General features: G+C 39.1%; 3 protein-coding genes across 4 annotated transcripts in view; all 3 read right to left on the reverse strand.

Moving 5' to 3' along the window:
- Positions 1-1,091: 1,091 nt before the first annotated feature.
- On the reverse strand, positions 1,092-5,100 carry LOC107082210 (single-stranded DNA cytosine deaminase-like). The gene is made up of 5 exons (XM_015370759.1): positions 5,005-5,100; positions 4,270-4,435; positions 1,586-1,868; positions 1,369-1,484; positions 1,092-1,282 (listed from the first exon to the last, which is right to left on the reverse strand). Exons 1-5 carry the CDS (start codon positions 5,022-5,024, stop codon positions 1,232-1,234), a joined length of 636 nt encoding a protein of 211 aa, XP_015226245.1. The 5' UTR covers positions 5,025-5,100; the 3' UTR covers positions 1,092-1,231.
- Positions 5,101-10,808: 5,708 nt separating this feature from the next.
- nat14 (N-acetyltransferase 14 (GCN5-related, putative)) lies at positions 10,809-13,436 on the reverse strand. Of its 2 annotated transcripts, none has more exons than XM_015370739.1 (4): positions 13,265-13,436; positions 12,677-12,803; positions 12,287-12,592; positions 10,809-11,850 (listed from the first exon to the last, which is right to left on the reverse strand). In XM_015370739.1, the coding sequence occupies exons 2-4, from the start codon at positions 12,755-12,757 to the stop codon at positions 11,407-11,409; spliced, it is 831 nt and encodes a 276-aa protein (XP_015226225.1). In that variant the 5' UTR covers positions 12,758-12,803; positions 13,265-13,436; the 3' UTR covers positions 10,809-11,406. The 2 variants fall into 2 exon arrangements, with proteins under 2 accessions (XP_015226225.1, XP_015226224.1); XM_015370738.1 differs by having other exon boundaries at positions 12,677-12,835; positions 13,265-13,434.
- Positions 13,437-15,370: 1,934 nt separating this feature from the next.
- Positions 15,371-20,818, reverse strand: part of znf628 (zinc finger protein 628) — a 13,191-nt gene continuing 7,743 nt past the window's right edge. The window contains exons 7-8 of the mRNA XM_015370807.1: positions 20,190-20,432; positions 15,371-17,873 (exon numbers count right to left, since the gene is read on the reverse strand). Coding sequence (XP_015226293.1) covers positions 15,975-17,873; positions 20,190-20,432 — 2,142 coding nt within the window. The 3' untranslated portion in view covers positions 15,371-15,974. The remainder of the gene's footprint in view (positions 17,874-20,189; positions 20,433-20,818) is intronic.

The following is a 20,818-nucleotide window of genomic DNA, read 5'->3' on the forward strand; positions in this document are numbered from 1 at the left end:
CCTCTGGTTTTTAGGAACTGATTAAAAGGAGCAATAGTAATTAATTCTATGCCGCTTTTAAAATTAAAGAGTTCCATATTCCGAAATAACCTTTATATACAGCAAACTAACCTGATTAAACACAAAGGACTGTTTTTAAACAATTATTTGATTTATAAGGCTACACAGTAGTGAAGTTTGTATCTGTGTTGTCATGCAGTAAGAAGGTTCTGAATCCAATTCTTTGCCCAGGGTTTTTCTGCATGGGGAATGCATGTTCTCCTTTTATATGAGTGGGTTCGGTTCGGGTTCTCCAACTTCCTCCCACAGTCCAAAAACATGTCTGTTGCGTTAATTGGTGTCTCTAAATTAGCTGTGAGAATGTGTGTGCATGGTTGTGTGTCTTTCTGTTTCCCTGTGATTGACTGGTGACCTGTCCAGGGTGTAAACCACATTTTTTCCATAGACTGCCAGAGATAGGCACCGTTCCTAACATGCCTCTTAAGGACAAGTAGAAGACGAATGGAGTTAATTTTAAGGACAGAAATATGCTTTTCAGACCAACTTAGCTTTCTGTGAAAAGCTGATGTTATGACCCATAGCAGAAACTATCAGAAACATCAGATGGCAGTGAAGCTTTTTAAATCACTGTAAAAGAGACAAAAGCCTGAACATTTTTTGATTCTGATTTTGATTTTTTTGATTTGATTTTTCATTTAAAATCAGTGAATACCATCTCTTTTTTATTTAAAAACTTTGACTAGGTCACACTTTAAAGTTTTCTTGTTGGAGTTTTAGATTCAATCAAAACAGCTTCTTATTCCTGTTGGTGCTGCTCTGAAATAAAAAAAGAAGAAAACATGACCTTGTTATTGCAAACACAACCATAACTGTTTGTTCTAATTTATCTATTGTACATATTTAATATTTCATATTTTGAATCATCCTGGACCAAATAAAAGGTAAAACCTTTGCAGGAATTGATTGAAAAATAAGACCAAGATAGGTGCAGAGCAGCAAACACACAACTGCCTCTTTTTTTTTGTTTTGTTATTATTTTATTTTTACATTTTCATTTAGCCATAGAAAAAGCAAGCAGAAGCTACCCGACATCAGCCTTGCTACATCGTTAAAGCATTTATTTTTCTCAGTTTTTTTCAGTTCTCAGTTTTGCAGTTTTCTGTAGTGATAGACCAACACTGACGTCTAATTCTTAGGTTCTGAAAGCACCAGTGGGGCTCAGGGAAATACTTTACAGTCCAAGAAGCCTGAAGGCATCTCTTAAATCTTCTGTCTCGCAGGGCTGTGAAATAAGAACAGAGCATTATGACATTTTTAAACTTTATATGTGGATTTGTTAGTTATAGACACTGTGTGTTAAAGTAGAACCTGAAGAATGCGGTTGAGTTTCCTTGATAGGCGGATGTAGTTTTGATGCAGCCCATCCCAAGCCTTGAACTTGCATTGATTCCGGGCAACAAAGGTCTGCCAGCAATAGAAGTAATCTGAAGGAGTTTTGCGACAAAAAATTATCCCAAGAATAGATATGAGGACATGAAATGTAGAGTAAAATATTTTTCCACGTTTTTCTGAAATTAACCCTCACCTTTGTAACTCATGACTGTGATGTGCACTCCAGCTTTTTTCAGTGTTCTCAAACCCTCTCTTTCACGGCTGTCCTCCAAGTCGCAGAAATAAAGCCGGGACACAAAGATTCTGAGGCGCAGGTTTGGGGTCTGGTTGAGGAACTGAGCGAGTCGGAAGGAGCAGTTTGCACAGGGAGACCAGGAGCAAAACCAGGTGATGGAGTAGCTGACTTTTTTCTCACCGGTGACTCCATAACCCCACAGGCCGGGGCACAAAGTTCCCAGGTAGCGTAGAAACAACACCTGCAGAAACACAGTGGAATAAAAAAAGATAATTCAACAGTTACATTATTTATAATAAAGGTGACCAGTCCCCCCATAAATGCAATTTTAATTTATTGTTGTTAATGGAGACCTATTCCTACATTCTGTAATTCAACAAACTATCTTAAAAACAAAGCTTTAAGCCTTTTCATTCTTACAATAAATTAAAACAATTAACCGCTACATAGCTTTTCTTTCATGTAGCGTCTGCAGCTGATTGCGGTCACATTGTCATTGCAATTTGGAACAGAAGAATATTATTCATACATTTTACTAAAGCAAATTTTAAAATGTTCTCAACTTTTAGAGCATATTCAATTTGACATAAACAAGCTTTACTTGAGCCATTTTCTCTGTCACCACCTTGAAATAATTCTTCGAAACAAATGTATAAAATAACTGCTGCCTGACACAATCCTTTTTTGTGTCATAAAAGAGACTATACATTAACTTCTTTAAAAAGAAAGAAGAAAAATGTGAGGCAGTCAAAAAAAAAATCAGTAATGGTATTAGATTGTTCTGATTTACAAAGATAACTGGCATATATAATTAGCTCACAAGCTTACTGTTTTTTTTGTTTTTTTTGCCAACACATTTATCATCTGGTAATTTTTTTCTCTCCCCATCAAAAACTTGGTATCCCTGACTCAAGCTGACCTGTCTACTGAGCCTTCAACATTGGCTGCAGTGTTGATGCAGCGTGAGAGTGGTTGTAATTTAAAAACATCAAAAGGCCGTCAAAAAAGCAGACAGGTGTTTGTTTATCTATAGGTTGACACTAATCTTTTGTAAAGAATGAGAAAATCAAAATGATAAATATTTATTGTGATATTAGCAGCTCATTTTTTTTACTTCTACATCCCTCACACAGGCCTCTAAATGCAGACACAATATGAATGCGCGTTCAGTGCCATGTGCAGAAGAACCTGTCACCCACTTTAGAAATAAATGTCTGTTAAAAACATATGTTAAGCCCCAAAAGGATATTAGATTTCACGTAAGTATCTTAAAATAATAATATTTTTTATATTCTATGTCATAACTGCCTCCTCCACCTACTGTAACCCTGGGATGGGCAGTTCCAGTTCCTAAACTACAACTTTTAGAGGTGTTCTTGGTCCAGCATACCTGAAATAAGTCATAAGATGGTTAAGAAGACTGTGTAGAAATATCCTGCATGCTGAGGAGGTAATTCAGCCAAAAGATTCAAACCAAGAATGAATTTAAAAGTTTGCACCGTGACTTTCAAGCAGAGAGATGGAGAATGGGGACCTGTGTGCTCACAGGAATGGGCGAAAGAAGTACATAGAAGTACAAATGTAAGCCTCTACTTGTCTTTTATCATTTCTGTATTGGCTTAAGTAAAAACATATTTTTGTTTAAGAATACACTTTTCTATTAAAATTAAGTAATATAAGTGCTTATAAAAAGATGAAATATTATAGCCCAAGGAAGGTTGGAGAGTAGGCTCTGGCGTCCATTCAGTGAAAGCTGCCTGTCTTCCAAGTTCTTTAACACAAAACAAACTAACAATTGCTAAGTCCACAGCTGCATGTATGGCTGGATATGTTAAATCAAAATACTAACTTTACATCGTATCTAAAGATACGCTATTGGACGTAGAGGCCTGTTTCTTGTAGCAACTTGGCAGAATAGGAAAGACAAGAGAACATACACTCAAAAATAAACCAGATGTGTTTTCATCTTTTTAAGTCAAGTAATGGCTGCAAGAAAATAGCCACTAAATCCAGCTAAACTTACCCTACTGGGTAACTTACTTAACTTTCTTACCCATACATTCAAAGCGAAAAGAAAATTTCCCCTCCTACCATCACAAACGCAAACATGTGTTACTTATATTATTATGAACATAATGTATAAATGACATGTCAGGTATAAATATGTCAGGTTTTTAGTTAATCAATTTCAACCCTGTTGTATAATCAAATCTGACAAAATTATCATCATAATCTATGGCCGCTATGCTTGAGTGCAACTGTAAATATTCCTTTATGCTTTTAACTCTTTTATTATTTCTTATTTTATGCATGTTAACCACATATTCCTTTATTTCAGCAGGTTGGTCCTTATCTGTTGTTTTTAAAGTGCTTTATAAATACAGTTGGTTTGGCTTGTAGCTGTGGACCTTTTTTTCAGAACTTTTGGTTTTTGCAAAGGTAGAATATCTTAAACTTATTAAAAAAATAGGACATTTTAAATAAATGTTGTAGAACTCTGGAGAAATATTTCAATTTGAGATTATGCTGCGGTGATAAAAGTTGGATTTATTGTTTCACATCTTGCTGATGAATGGGTCCAGCCCCGGATACCCAACTGCTTCATTTTGCAATGCACCTGAACAACATCTTCCCTTTCTTACCTCCACATGGCAGCCATTGCGGTTGCGGAGATGTCCAAAGTCAAAGGATATGGAGTCTGGGCCCACTCGCCTCTTCACCACAAAGCAGAGATATGTCTCACACCGACCTCTTGCCCAGCGCATGTTTTTGTAATGATAGATGAACTTTTTTTTGGGTAACAGTGCCCTGCGAAAAATAGGAAGAAAATCTGCTTTTTTTACCTGATGCAATGCCTGTCAGGATTAACACCAAAAAAGATTTTCTTATATAAATGACTCATCAAGTCATTTAAAAAAAAACAAAAAACGTTACAGTAATTTACAGATATGTTATTACAGTACAATGCACTGCAAGATCTGGACCATAATGAATCACTGAGAGTAGTTTCTTATTCAAGCTTTAATCTAAGAAGCTTAAGCAAGGCAGGCATGTAAAATCTGTGGTTAACTAAATATGTGTGATGGGCAATGAGACAACAGCTAAGATTCACTAAGAACACTTTTTCTTACTCTCAGTTTCACAACTTTTAGTGAAACCAAGACAGTTGTTTAGCAATTATTAATACTGAAACCTTGATTGTGCTCTATTTAAGAATCAGAAAATCAGCATCAAAGTGTGATCTTGTCATAAATGCATTGAAAAAGTATTAAAATCTCCTCAATTATTTTTCCCTTTAAATGTGTGCAAACGCTAAATGACGAAACCGAGATAAAAATGCAAAGTATAAAAAAAAAGAATTCGTTTATTTTGCTCACCTGTCTAGCTTTGTAATCATTTCAAAAGCCGCGCTTTGCTTTGTCACTTGTCAGGCGTGGGTATTAAATGGAGGTAAATGAGAAAGAGTGAAAGTGTGTGTGTTGGTGTGTGTGTGTGTGCACTGAGGGGGTTAAAAGGAGGGAACTGAGAACCTATACCTCCAAACATAAACATCCTGCATAAAGCAAAGGCGGCCTCTGGTTGGTTGGAGACATTTTTCAAAGTAAGTTTGGGGGGATGTGATACAGAAGAAATGGTTACATACCAGTGCCTTACTGAGAAACCAGACATCTATTAAGTAATTGTAGCTTTAATTCATTTATTTTAAAGAAGCATGTTAGTTTATGTGGCATCTTCATCTAATGTGTGTCCAAAAGACTTTATTGATTTGTTAATACTTAAGACCAATAAAAATTTTTTTTTAATTAAATGGCCATATTCTAGCAGATGCAATCATGTAGAAGGCTGCCGGCATTGAGCATCAAGGTTCCCACAGTTTTTAGGATAAATAGGATAAGCCATATAAAGTCACTGCTAAAAAAGCTGGTTGTCCTATGATTATTTTATCCAAACTCATTGATGGAAAATGTTGTGGAAGTAAAAAGGAAATATGCAGCACAAGCATAGATGATCGACCAGTCTGATGCAAACGGGGCTTAATATATCCTCACACTGTCAAAGCTACCAGTACCTGTTCTACTGAATATTTTATGACAAGTTTGATATTTTCTATATCCTCCATAGAAAATCTGTTGGGTTTTGCGATGATGAAGTCGAGAAACACCAGAGCCATTTTTACAGATAAGCTGAAGGCCACTATCACCTTGGCCTCTTTACACTGAAACAGAGCCATGTACTCAGTGCATCCTTATCACTCTGCTATGGTTTAGTTATTAATGTATTAGAAGCCTTGATCAAGTATTGATGCATAGACTGTTGAGAGAATGGATATACTTTAGAGCCGACCAAATTCCTGTACTTACAATAAAACATTTTAATTGTTCTTCTGTAATTTTCGAATCTTTTGAAAATTTGGATTCTGGGTTCCAGCAGTTATGAGCTTCAATCTTAAAACTTTGAATGAAAAAAACCCTTTGAAAATGTTAATAATCTAAACAATATAAAGCTTCTATTTTTTTTTTTATAATATCTCTAAAAGAAATAAAACTTTTACCATACACATCTTGTTTATACTGCAAGATAAAAAGAATTTCATTCGGACACATTCCAGATTTTATTGAATAATCCCTGAGACCACACGTTGGAAGAGTGTTTGACGTTTTTTGTAGACTCTGGTTTCTTACAAACGTCAGAAAATGGGCCAACTCCCTGAAAAATTTTCCAAACCCCGGCCACTGACTTCCACCCTAAGGTTTTCCTAGATCACAGAGAGGGAAAAAAAAAAGAAAAAATCCTCACCTTGATCTGTAACTTAGCCCTCCTGCCATTAAAATTTTCCACCTAGCTTGCAACCCCTGACACACACACACACACACACACAAGTCTCCCCAGACTGATCTGGGTTTTCCCAAACTGTGTCAGGCCGAGTAGCAGGGTTGTAATCAGCCCTCCTCATCCTGCGTGTCTGCTGCACCGGCCATTCGTCCAGCTGACCAGCTGCAAATTGCCTTTGAACCTTCAAATGTTTTCACCAGCCCAGTACTACACTGTCTATTATTGCTCTTGTGTTTCTTATGCTCAGTCTGTTTTAGATCCTTAGCCCTTCATTCACTCGTTGGCACAGGATGCTGGCATCCCGCTTTCCCATGACTCCCCTCACCCTCTTGTGCACTCTGTGGTTTGGGGAATTCACCGTTTCCCAGGGTGGCTGTTTTTGGAGCTCATCTGTGCGGGCATGTCATTAACACTGTCTATATGTTATACATCATCTGGAACAAATTTATCCAATTTATCCAGCGATTGTGTGGTGCCCCCAAATTTAGAATGATTCATGCATGTGCGTCTGCCTGCTCTCAGCGACCTCACATCTTATTGCATTACTCTGACGATGCATGTTTCCTAATGTTTCCGCACATTAAACTTGTGTGCATTGGTACCTTTTCAACTTCAAGGAGCTCATTTAATGCCAGACTGGATGTAAACCCACTTCCCACCCAGCTCTGAGGTCCACCGCAATGGACCAAGGTCATCTCTCTGTCACACGTGAACGCTCGCGTGCACCTCCAACCCCACTCATGCACTTTTTTTTTCAGGAGTGCTCCAGGATGGCTAGACATATGCATTAACCTGAATTGAGAAGAGGAGAAAGCGAGTGTAAGAAATGCCAAGTCATAGTTTCCGAAACCCACCCGCCCACACCCTGCATGCACACACAACCACACACACACCTACACACGCACACACACAGCCATACCGTGCAGACGCATTTGACCACAGTTACAAACAGACTTTCTTTCCAGTGTGTGAACTCACATCTGTTTCCTGACAACAATAATAGCTACAGATCAGGCGGGTAGAGGCACAGCTTACAGGTGTCTGCAGTTTGAAAATAAATGAGGAAACAACAAGAAGTATCAAAAAGCTAAAAACAGCAGATATATAACAAATAAATGGGTTATAATTGCAACTAAAATTAGTCAACCCTCAATACAAATTGGTAAAAAAAAAATACGTAAAAAATGCTCAGGGGTTTGCAATACATAAATTGTTCAAGAACAATTTAATTTAATCTTAATCAACACCAAATCCCATCTTCTATAATTGCTGCACCTCAGAATTATTCAGCCCAGAACCAATGGCTTCATGGATCAGTTAAAAAGACCTTAAATGTAGTGGTAATGTTTAATTGGATGTTGTAATGTCAAGACAGTTCAGTAAATACATGATTTCCTTGCAAAAAAAGGGATTTAAGAGAGATTTAAAGGTGTAGCGTTCAAGTTTTAAGTTGGAGGAACTGTGGTTAAACTGTGGTAGCAGAAAGAGGAAGTAATCAGTAACTAAAGACTTTGTCAAACAGTCTCAGCTAACTATAGAACTTATGCAGCAATACCTGCTGGCAGGGGTCAGTAGTGTTTGAGTTTTCATAGTAAGGTACAACATGAAGAGATATACGCCTTAAAATACCAGAATGGGACCACTACCCAGAAGCTGAATAATTCAGCTTGAATTTACAGCTATCAAAATAAGCCATCCAGGTTTTGGGATGTGGTTCCACGGGGTTCTGAAATAAAAGTTGATCTTCTCAGCTGTATGCCTGCAAGCAGAGGAACAGGACAGAGAATAACAACATAATTGCTGTATAGTGAAGCATGGTGTGTCTTTTTTTTTCTCGCACAGAGAACATTTGGAAATAAACCCAATCTGGAGAAAATGTCACAGAACAACCTCTGGAGTCACTGGATCCCCAAACAGGACAATGATCTACGAAGGCTGGGTTCAAAGACCAATTCTAGACAAAAGCACAGCGGTCATGACGTCATGACGTAGGGTTCAATTCGGTTGACTTGAACCTTATTGAGAATCTCTGGTGTGCAAAAATTTGGTTTAAGCTTACAAGCCAAAGAACACCAAGGGACTGAATGCCTTTACGCATGCAGGGAGAATTAGGATTCTTTAGAAGCGTTGCCAGAAGCTGGTGTCATCCATAAATCCCTTTTGCAGCAGGTCATGATGGCAAATGGGAGCTGTAAGAAACACTTAAGCTGCTTGACATTAAAATGCTCATTAAAAGGTTAATTCTGAGATAACAACAGTTATAAGGAGCCCCTATCCTCCCAAATACCACGCCCATCAACCCACCACCAGTCAGAGTTCCTAAAGATCCTAAAGTTTCTAAAGAAAGCCTAGGAGCACGGAATAAAAGAGAAGATGATGGTCGGAGCTGACCAATGGGCTGCTACAGAACACTTTGGAAACCTTTTTTCCCCTAATTACATTTCCCTAATGACAAAGGTATGCTTTTCAGGCAGAGCATTTTCAGCACACATTTGCTAAGAAGTGCAGAGGTAATTATAGAGGTGAAAGGTTTTTTTTTCATTAGTGAACATAATACACAGGCTTCAGGACACATATGACTTGCTTGTTTATGTTTATAAAGTAAATTAAGCATAATTAGGGACCTTTTAGGCATGATGGAGCATGCATGAGTTTGCATTTCACTTCAAACCTATTTTTGTCTCCACACCAGGTGTTACATTCCACCTTCTTATACATGTCTGCATTGTACAAACATCCTGTGGTGTTAAATGGTGGTGCACTGATGCTGCATTGACATTGTGTGCGGTTAGCAGGAAGGTAGATTCACAATGAGAAAAGCATGAGGGCTGCTAACCATATTAAGGTTAGCCTCAGGCGGGGGGGGGGGGGGGGTTTGCATTTTCACTCTCACAAAACTGACAGGCACTTTCAAACCACACTTATTCTTTATTAGGAGATCTTATGTATATTTTTGTAAGCTTTAATACATCTTTGAAAAATCAAGGGCTTCAGCAAAAATCTATTCGCAATTAAAATAAGGTCAGATTCTAATTGCTTTGCAAAAGTATTCATAACTCTTGAACTTTTCACTGTTTTCCTTACGTTACAATGAATAGCTCTAATGAATTGCAATATTTTTGTGTGTGTGTGTGTGTGTGTGTCTCATAAACCAGCATATTGCAATCCATGATTGTGAGGTAAAGGTAAATTGTTTTTACAAATTGATGATAGAAAAGTATGCACTTGCATTTATATTCAACCCCCCTGAATGTTTAACTTTTGGGTGTGTTTCTAATAGGTTTGTATGTACAGATATTAAAATCATTTTCTTTTCTGCAAATTGGCTCAAGCTCATTTATATGCTCCTCAATCTCAAGTCTGTTGCATCCTTCCAGGATTGGTCTGATTTAGCTCCCTCATCCTCTTACCTACTCAGATTAGCTTGTCTCCGTTAGCTTAAGAACAGCATCTCTACAGCATGATGCTGCCACCACATTGAATACCATTAACAAGATTAAGAAGGATAATTCAAAACCGGACCTATAACCAGACCTATATAAAGACCTATAAATGAAAAGGAAGCATCTGCTGTTATTGCATAGTCACAATTTGTGTACGTGAAGGTGAGCAGTATCAGACGAGAAGCGCCAAGATAAAAGATGAATTCTGCACATTCACATAAACCACACATACTTCCTCTACAGTATCTGTACAAACACCTACACATCTTTACAGTTTCAAGTCACACAAATGCTTTATGTTTCATCGTTACACTCTGTACAGACACAAGGATACAAGTTTAAGAAATAGGAATAATTTTTTTGATCAAACGTGTAGCAGTACATAACGTCTTAAACTTAATAAGGTCTGTTGTAGATGAATAAATAAAGAGAAACAGTTCATCATTAAAAAATAAATAACTTAGACAGTAAATGAATATCCTTAGCGTTAACAAGTAAACTTGAAATGAATTGCCTTCATTCAGTCATCAATCACAAGTCTTTCCAAAAAAAACAATCAACTGGACTTTGTTTCCGAGTTTGAAGATGTTACGCTTCTCATCCAGGAAGCTTTTTTAATACAAAAAGTCAGGAATAGCGTTGAGTTCGAGGATTCATACAGTAGCTCAACAAAGCCTCGTTTTGGTTTTGAAAACAAGGCTTTGTTTGAGAGGGGCATGAAGGAAGCCATCTATGGTAAAAAAGGAAAAAAGTTGTTGGCAAATCGCTCAGTGGGCATGCGCAAATAAGGACTCCTCTTCTTCCTCTCAGATGAAAACTCAGAGGCAGGGCTTTAAAGTTCCTTCTGTAAAATTGACCATAGTAGCCACATTTAATCAGCCATGTCTTTGTCCAAATATGTCGCCGCCTCTTCTTTTTAGGGCTTTCAGCACAAAATTGCAAAACTTCCCAGGCAGCGCGTTTCACCTTAGTAAGCTTCATATTCCTCTTCTACTGCTTTGGCATCCGGATAAACAAGTCCCAGTAGTCCCATCTATCTCTGGGGCTGAGACAGATGTGGATTTTAGAGTGCAGCGTGAGCTGCACATACATCGTGAGTTAATCCCTTCCCGCTATCATCGCAGCCCCAGCACCTGCAAAGGAGAGCGGAGGACCTCGTCTATTCAGCCAGGCCAACAAGCCCACTTTAACAACCCCACTTTCAGAGACTTAGATGATTATGGTGCATTACAGGCTAACAAAACAAGCCAAACAACCTCCATTTCATTGGGGTTGACCCGTTCGTCCATTCCAATTTGCATGTTTTCAACAAGGCTCAAACAAGGCTTTGTTGAGTTACTCTATAAATCCTCTCACTCAGTGCTATTCCTGACATTTTGTATTGAAAAAGCTTCCTGGATTCGAGGCGAAATGTCTTCAAACTTGGAAACAAAGTCTGGTGGAATTGTTTTTAACTTTTTTTGGAATGACTATGACCTGGATGAATGAGAATCTTTACCAACATCACAAATCTTTGTAGAACACCTTAGTGAGAGGGTACCCCATGAAACCTCTCTCTGGAGTCTCTTTCTTTATCTCTTCGTCTTCTTCCTCGTCAACTGCCTCCCCCAGTTGCAGATAGCCAACTTTTCTAAAGAAGGCTTCCCCCACTTTAGATGGGTAGGGGACGTGCGCATACACTCTATGTACGCCGGCCTCCCTCTCCTTCAGCTCAAGACTCTGGACTAACAGTCGACCCAAGCCCTCTCTGCGATACCAGCAGCCCGTCACAAGCCTACAGATCCTCCTGACGCCCGGCCGCGTCTCGCTTTCACGGAAGATGCAGCCCACTATCTCCCCCTCGCAGTCTGCGACCCACACCTGACCTGCTGCTTGCTCTCTCTCTGCGGTGATCTTCTCTGATGAGATCTCCTTGTCTTTGTCTTTAGATCCAATTCTTCGCCTTTGCTGGACAAAAAACAAGTTGTTAGATGCCTATGATATCCTAATAAAAACTAACAAAACAACTGAAGCCGGGTTTCTCTGCTAAGTGAATGTATTTTACAGCCATCTGTAGTTTTTACAGCACAAACAATCTCCTCTATGTCGACAGATTAGCTCAATTTAATAACTGCCCTTTACAAATGTTTAACAGCCCCAAAATATAGCTTTGTCTACATATTTCCCCACAATCCATGAGCCAAATAAAGGAGAGAATATCTGAAATTCTTTCAATCTGATATTAGCTTTCCTTTGTATTCATACCATAAAAGTCCTTTGGTCTGCTTGTTTTTTAAGCACTTCCAAGAGGAGCTTATTCAACTTTATATATATATATATATATATATATATATATACACACACACACACACACGTAAAATTATATTTTTTCAGCAACAAGCACCTTTTTTGTGCCTTGTGTTTTTCCGCTGATCCTGCAGTAAGGATTCTGTAGTGTCTCATCCTGTTGGCCTCTGTAGCTGCTGCCCACGTAGTCCCAGTAGGGCCGGCTGCTGCCCAGGACCCCCGTTGACCGTGGCATAGTGATCTTTAGAAAAACGATAAGTAGGAACACAGGGATAGCAAGTGCTAGGATAAACGAGTGGACGAGACACCGCAGGATCGAGGAGAAAACGGCCAGGATGAAAAGGCAGAGAGGACGTGTGAGGATGTGTAGGATGAGACGGTTCTCTGTGCCCTCGCAGCCTTCCTAGAGAGAAACAGATTTAGGTGAAAAAAATATATATACAGAAAACATACAAAAAAATAAATAAATAAAAGCAAATGAACTAACCTTGACGAGGGCTTTGATCGTTTCAATGTCATCCTCCTTCATTCTCCTCATCACCACCTGGTCCAGCTCCAGTCTCACCATCTTTCTTTGTGTTTTGACAGCAGGCAGATGGCACCACCGTTTCTACCTGTGCAGTGTGATGCACAACGTGCAGACAGCCTGTAAGACATTTAGACATGAAAAAAGAGCATGCACATGAAAAGACTAAAATGATACTGTGATTTGCATTTATTACCTGCAGTTTTAGTTTTGTTTTTATTTTAACTAGTTAACACAATTATCCATTTCTACTTTAAATTATTGAGTTTCAAATAAGTATTTTAGTCTGAGTTATTGCACAGTATGGAAAACATTTACAGCATCACCATTTATATATCCTCAAACAAAGAAGAGAGCAGGGGATTATGCAGGATTATCTACATCTATTTGGTACCATTAATGTGTTTTCATCATGAATTAGTGCAGCTTTTAGCTTCTCTCGGCTATCAAGGGGGCTAAATGAGCTGGTTAAACCCATATATGGTTATTCCGTAACGCTGCCGCTAACGTAAAGCTCGTCTGTAACTCTGTCCCCAAAGCTCTGCTTACCTTCTGCACGATGCGCCTCCAATTCTACCCAGATTCCGTCAATAAACACCGAATGTGCCTCTTTTAATAAACAGTCCGTGTGGTGGTCGATGAATGACCAAACTGCCTCTGCTTACGCAAAGAGCGCTTTTCTGAATACAGCCCTTTAGTGTTTTTACGATTCTGTTCAAGTCATATCTATGTCTATTTACGCCATTTGCGTACGTTAGGGTACGCAGTGCGCAGATGCTTCTCGGAATACGAGAGACCGTTGAAAACGGTACCCGTTACGCTTGGCTATAAATATTAGATAAAGCAGACTGGAAATAATGTATTACAATCACATTTAATGTTAAGATAAGTTAAAGCCTTTGATTTAATCGCACTACAATATGACTTCAGGACTAAAACTTAACACAGTACAGTAATATAAAAAAGTAATTCGTTTAATGCAAATGTACGGAAGAGGATTAGGGCCACTACAAAAATTAAATAAGTTAACTGATTTTTAAAATGTATTTCAGTATGAGAAAAAAGTCAGAATTCCGACTTTAATCTCAGAATTCTTTTTTCTAAGAATTCTGACTTTTTAAAAAAATCAGAATTCTGACTTTAATTGCACAATTCTGTCTTTTTCCTCAGTTTCTGAGAACAAAAATCTGAATTCTGACTTTTTTCCCATATTAAACTGAAATATTTAAATAGTTAACTTTTATTTTTTTCAGTGGCACTAATCCTCCTCTGTACAGATGTTACACTGGTTAATTATGAACGTTTTCAGGACAGAAACTTTACCTTATTCCTTTCCTACGTTTGGAGGTCAGTTTAGTAGACTCTGCCCCTCCTCTGTCTGCTGCTGCACACATCCAGTGTGAAGGCTAAAAGAAAGCTACTACACTTTCTTACAGAAAATGGATGAATTTTGAAATTTTATATACATTTATTTCTGTTAATTTTAATATGTATAGCGTGCACCTCACGAAAACTCCAAGTTCCTTGGACTAAACATAAATATTATTGCTAAAATTTTAGCCTGCTGAATAGAAATGTATCAAACAGACAGAAACTGACTCGTATCTAAAAGAGGGTAAGCCAGAGAAGGTCACTGCTAAAGCATTCTGTTTACAAAGTGCTTAATTCAAACATCCCAACAGAAAGTTGAGTAGATGGAAAAAAGTTTGGCAGCAAAAAGAAAAGACAGAAACAGCAGGAATAAAAACCTTGGGAGGACCTTTGAACAGTGGTCTTGATGGGGATTCACAAAAACAGAAAGTGTGCTTTGATTGAAGGTGGGGTGTATAAACAGCAACATAAAAATTTTCATATACACCTCCTTGATGGGCTTGTGATTTAATTCTCTATATTCACGTTTCCAAAATATATTTTAAAACCATATTAGGATGTTCCCCCCCCAAAAAAAAAAATTTATCAAGATATTTGAACTTAGTGTTTCAAAAATCATGGTTACGGCCCTGCTCTCCGTTTAAGGGCTGAATGGTCCACTCGCCCTACCCACTTGTTGGTTTGGGACAGCACTTAATGTGGCCAACCCTGAATGGGACTCACAAACGGAGGGCTAGTGCTTATGGTTAGAGTTTAGGGGTTTGGTTTGGCTATGGGTGGACATAAACCTGCCTATTTTGCATCATTCTTTTTTATTCTTTAAGAAAAACAAATATGTTTTGATTTCTGAAGTGTCACTTGAAGTAATTATTAGACACATTTAAATATCACGAAATGTAACCTCTATTATTAAGCTAGCTTAACTGTGTCTTGTTTTGATACCGAAGAGAGGACCAGTATGAATAAAATATATGTAGGAATAGCAAAACAAATGTCAATTTCAAAGTTTTCAAAAATAAAGAGCTGGAAATTTTACGTGTCAAATCTAGAAGGATTTAAAATTCACCTTTCTAAAGAAATCATCATCATCAACATCTTTGTTAGTTAAAAAAAAACAACAAAAAAAGTATTTAAGACGTTTTTTTTTTTTCCTGCTGCTATTTTTTTTTCAAACTGTCTCGTTCACTTTAGTTGTACTATTTGGCACTTTAGTTTCTGACATTCACAATAAAATCCTACAAAAAAAAAAAAAAAATGAAGAAATGAGGGATGACTAAAGACAGAATTTTATTGTAGGAAAATCTTGTGATGCTGATTTAACAGTTATTAACTGCAGTCAAAACAAATTTGAATAGCAATTGAAATCATGTAAAACATGCATTTTCAGACCTTACTTTAAATGTAAAACAACGTTGCATTCGAAAGCCACTGGGAATTCAGAGTTATCATAATATAAAATCTAAAAACTTGAGTAATAAAGTGATATTTTCATGCCACTCCTCCACTTTTCATGTCAACTTGTACATGAACATAATGTCCTCCTTTTGTTGTTCAATAAGTCAAACAAAATATATTAACAAATTTATTATTAATTAGTTACTATTTGCTATTAACACTGAGAGGAAAGTGTCCCATGTACAACACTTAACAAAAATCCTACTTAAACAAACTGCCGGTGACAGTATAATTTAACTAAAGCATTTAGGAATAACAGAAAGTCCATGATTTAGCCTATTTAAATGTATAACATTTCTAGAAAGCGGCACCATGGCATTACACACAACAATCCTTGAACTGCATGTCCGTTCTCACTTCCAGACCTCCAATGACTAAAGTGCTACCAAACAGCCCACATAGTGGCTCATTCACCTTCTCACTGACCCCATCATCACTCAGAGAACTTTAGCTCCCCAGAGTTTGATATAGTGCAGTTTTTTATTGAGTCTTCGGGTGTTTGTCCTTCTGATGTGTTTTCTTTTGCGGACTTTTCCTTCATGTTGGCCGTTACGCCTTCCCCTTTCACGTGGCTGCTAGGGGAGATCTCCCCCTCCTCACCTCTCAGCTGGCTGGTGCTGACCTCGATTATAACGATCTCGTCTCCGTTTTCCAGCTGGAATATGCTCTTCATCCCTTCCTCGTCCTCAGCCGCGGCATTGCAGGCTGCCCCACCTTCTCCCATCATTTCCTCTTCGCCATCGATCAGCGCTATCATCTGCACGCTCTGCTCGGCCTCTGGCTCCATCTGGTCGAACACCACCTCCTGTCCGTCGATGGGGACGAAGGCTTGGGTTGCTGAGCAGGAAAGCTCAAGACCGTTGTCTTGTCCTCGGTTGAAGGCGGCACCTGGTGGAGAACTTTCCTGAGCTTCGGTGTGAAAATGAAGGACGTACGACTCCCCCTGACTTCCCTCCCCAACTGCCTGACTCCCACCGTGCTTTCCCTCTCCCCATTCATGCAGAAGTGTCATAACCCCCTCCTTATTTCCCCCCTTTTCACCTTCATCTTGTCGGCCTGTCTTAAACTGCAACACAATGGACTTCCTCTCTACATCGATCCCTTGATCTCCCGCCCCCCCTGATGGACTTCCTTCAAACTGTAACACGTACGGCTCCCCACCCTCCTTTACATTCAGCCCATCCTTCGGTTGCTCTGTGTTTTCAAAGCACAGCAGAAACTCTTTCCCCGCCATAGCTTCCTCTTTACCGTTCTGATTCATAGATGAAGGAGGAATGTCTTCAGGGGTAGCAGAAAGTGAAACGGTTGCGTTCGAGGTGTTTGGCAGTGATTCTGAGGAGGCTGCTTTGAGGGCTACAGCGGGGGAGGATGCAAGCGTTTTGGCAGCAGAGCTGGACAGCTCCGAGCCTGCATTAGTGTTATCAGCAGTAATACGAATGTCGCCTGCAGTGTTAGAGTTTGCCACTTGAGCAGCAGCGCCTACCCTCAGATTTATGGGAGCCGCTGTGGTTTTCTTCAGAGCAGCCGATGGTTTGCGGCCACGCCGGCCCCGCGCCGTCCGTGTGCTCTTCCCTAAAATGGGCTTGGTCAGCAGGGCCGAGATGCTGTGGTTCTCATTGGCAACCTGAGAGGGAGTAGTGTTTGTAATAATGATATTGGCGTGCTGCTGTTGCTGGGATATGGTTTGAAACTGGGGGATCCGAGTCTGTGTTTGGCCAAGGACGGGCTGGAATGCTTGTACGGTTTGAAGGATATGAAAGGACTGCGGATCTGGAGGTGGTGGAGGGTTGTTTGCTGTGGGGAGGAGAATCAGCCTGGACTGGCTGCCATTAGTGGCGGGACACTGAAGGAGGAGAAAGTTTTGTGACTGAGATGGAGGAGGTGGAGGAGGAGGAGGGGGAGGAGCAGGAGGCGACAGAGGGATGAGTTGCAGGCCGTTCGTCGTCTGAATCATGAAGTAGTTCTGGGAGGTGTTAGGGGGGATGTTAAGTGCTGGCTGGGACACGATCAGGCTGCCGTTGTTTCCTGTGGTTTCCAGGGTGATGGGATTGAGCAGGGTGGTGGTGGTTGTGACTCCGCCCACGCTGGCCTTCACAGCCACGCCGTCCTTACCTCTGCCTCCGGGGCAAGGGAGGGAAACGCTGTTCCCGTGGGTTCGAATATGTCTCTGCAAATAAGAGTGCATGACAAACGCCTTGGAGCAGAACGGGCATTTGTAGTCCTTGCGTGTGGAGTGCGTTCGGAGATGGAGCTGCAGGTTGGAGGAGTGTGTAAAGCTTTTACTGCAGTGTGTGCACTGGAACGGTCTCTCGCCAGAATGCGTTCTTTCATGCTGCTCCAAGAGGAATAATAAAAAGGAAGAACATAAAAGTAATTAGGATGAGTGAGAACATTTGGCTTCGATAACTGAGAATCTGCAGTGCCTCAAAGTTCAAAACACTGAACTTTTTCACATTTTATCTCTTTATAACCAGAGTTATTTTAGCATTGGAACAGCAGTTATATTGCTGATACCTTCTAGGATTAGAGCTGTTTTTCTCTCTGAAAACAAAGCAACCATTGAGCATATGCGACTATACTTGCCAAACTAATGCTTATCCATGCAGTCTATGTGAGGTTAAACTGCTTTGCAGAAATGAAAGATGTCAGTTTCTAAATGTGAAAAGCTGCTAGAGACATACCCCAGATTATTAAATCATTTTCAAACTCGCGGTGCTACGTTTTTAACTAAATGGTAGGATGGCTGTATTTTTTTAAAGACTCATTCGAGTATTAAACAACAAAAGTGCAACAAAAGTGCTCCAAGTAAATCTTAAATAGGAATAAAACCAAAGACCTGATTATTTGGCTAAATTAAAATAAGGTTTTGAATTTCTTATGAAAATCACGAAACATGTTCATTTTTGTAATTAGAAAAAAGCTACTTAAAATGAGCAAAATTAGCAGTTTTTAAATACAAAAAAGGTCTCTGATACATCTTTTCTTCTCTTCACAAACAGCATCTCATTGGGTTGTCGCTCAATTCTCAATTATTCTTTTAAGTAGTAGGTGAGCTGATCTTTTACCATAAATCTGCCATTCAAAGACAGCCCACTGGTTGTCAACATCGTTGATGAGGAAATGTGACATTTCATCAATTTCATTATTTTATTTTTAAAGGTGCCTGATCCTGTGCTGACTCTAAAAAAAGAAATAAATTAAATACGAGAATACACGCACTAACCTTTATTCCTGGTAATGTTTACTTAGTCCTTTTTGAGCCCAAAAATAATTTTTTGCCCCAGACAGGATCAGCGGATATAAACAGTTTTACGTCACCACCTGCTGGCAGTAACTTCTCCCGTATCCATCAAGTCGGCAATGAAATCTGAATGCTTTCACTGCTTATACTTCCATTTCAGTGAACATCAACGTTCATAACATTTTTTTAAGCTCAACTCAACCCTCAGGATGCGCTCTCTCAAACTGGATCCAGGACTTTTCCTTCTTTCTCTTACACCCTCTGCTGCGTATTGCCAACATGCGTGGCTCCATTGCTTCCTCATTTACTCACTGCATGCACAATATCCTAGCTACAGTCGCTTGATCTTATGGCAAATATACGCAAAAGCGCTTTGCTTACAAACAAATAGAGTAAACAAAAAGTTTGAAATAAATACATAAAATATCATATCCCAACAGGGAGCCATAATATAATTTTAAAGCCTTTGTAGAAACCAGAGAGAGCTGCTGGCATCCCCATCATCGAGTCATAGTACATGACTCGTCCTATTTTCTTGATGCATGTAATGCATGAATCACTTGAAAACCAAGTTCTTGAAAGATTTATTTTTCCTTGTGTCTTCTATAACCAGAGAGTGAGTTCAGGAGTGGATTTTAAGCCCATCTAGCAAGTCTTTCTACCCAACCTCCACTTTGCTGGAGTGTGAATCAAAGTTCATCTCTTCGCTCTTTTCCTGACCAACATTTAAACAAATAATGAAACATTTGGAAAACCTGTCCTCTAGTAATTTATTTCATTTAAAGGTATGCATCTTGTTCAGTGTAGCGAGGTTTCAGCTTGCCTAACTAAGGCCACCTTGATCATTGAACTTCTGGTACTTTTGAGAACTACAGCATGGCTGAAGCTATGGAATAACAGGACTCAGAGTTGCGTTTGTTCCTGGTAGCTTCATAATTGTGTTGCCAGCTAATTTATTTATTTATTTTCTCCCCCACATGATATTTGAGACAACTAATTACAGGCAACAAAACATTTATTATTTTTGTGTTCACATTCCAATATATCGGCAGCTTTAAGAGGGGAGCAGACTTTTTTCCACTTTTTCTATCCAGTTTCAGTTAAATCTCCTCGTTTAAATCTGTTGCCTGGAGAACAGAAGGCATCTAATGATTGTAAACAAAACAAGAACAGCTTGCAGTTTAGAAACAAGCAAAAAACTAAATAAAGAACAAAACAAAGAGCTTTATGGCCAAAATTCATTCTTTCCTAATAACTGGGCACAGTGTCTGTGAAAATGTACATTGGTGTATCACATAACAATAAACTGGGGATTACGGTTGTAACAAAGATCAAATGTGAAAAGGTTCAAGGTGCATGAAAACCTTTGCATATCCCTGTTTATAACTCCATACTGGGTGAACTGACCTGTTTGAGATTTGACGTCTGGGAGAAAGACTTGGAGCAGATGGAGCACGTATGAGGCCGGAGCCCAGAGTGCATCTGACTGTGCCTCCGCAGGCAGCTGGTGTTCTTGAAGGACTTGCCACACTCTTTACATACATATGGTCTTTCCCCAGTGTGCTGCCGCAGGTGGTACTGGTAGTGGGAGCTCCATTTGAAGGTGAGGGGGCAGTGAGGACACTGGAACGCCCTTACCCCTGTGTGCACCTAAAAAATGGTTCAAATGGAATAACAGGAGATATGTTTTTGATATAAGAACGGTACAGTTCATTATATTTTGTGACATTTACTAATAGTTGGGTTTAATGTGCATTTGTGTCTGATCGGAAACAAACTATGTGTTTTTCCTAACATTCTAGTCTGAATGAGAGTCTTCCTTTTTCATCTGTTTTGTTATGTTTAGAGGATAATAAAAACATGACAGTTTGTATTTATATAGTACAGGATTTAATAATAAAATATAATAATTTAAAATGCAATAATTAATGCTCTTTTAATGCTATTAGAAACTATTTTATGCCATCTACAAGTACCCACGACTCATATATATATACACTATATTGCCAAAAGTATTTGCTCACCCATCCAAATTA

This window comes from Cyprinodon variegatus, unplaced genomic scaffold, assembly GCF_000732505.1.
Source record: "Cyprinodon variegatus isolate N-32 unplaced genomic scaffold, C_variegatus-1.0 Scaffold48, whole genome shotgun sequence".
NCBI classification, from domain to species: domain Eukaryota; kingdom Metazoa; phylum Chordata; class Actinopteri; order Cyprinodontiformes; family Cyprinodontidae; genus Cyprinodon; species Cyprinodon variegatus.

Bases quoted from the DNA above. Each gene is read 5' to 3' on its own strand.
- LOC107082210 (XM_015370759.1), bottom strand. From the start codon at position 5,024: ATGATTACAAAGCTAGACAG. The intron at 4,436-5,004 runs GTGAGCAAAATA...TATTTTTCGCAG, and splicing joins ATGATTACAAAGCTAGACAG to GGCACTGTTACCCAAAAAAA. The intron at 1,485-1,585 runs GTGAGGGTTAAT...AAACTCCTTCAG, and splicing joins CACAGTCATGAGTTACAAAG to ATTACTTCTATTGCTGGCAG.
- nat14 (XM_015370739.1), bottom strand. From the start codon at position 12,757: ATGGTGAGACTGGAGCTGGACCAGGTGGTGATGAGGAGAATGAAGGAG. The intron at 12,593-12,676 runs GTTAGTTCATTT...GTTTCTCTCTAG, and splicing joins CGATCAAAGCCCTCGTCAAG to GAAGGCTGCGAGGGCACAGA. The intron at 11,851-12,286 runs GTGCTTGTTGCT...TTTTTTGTCCAG, and splicing joins AAACACAAGGCACAAAAAAG to CAAAGGCGAAGAATTGGATC.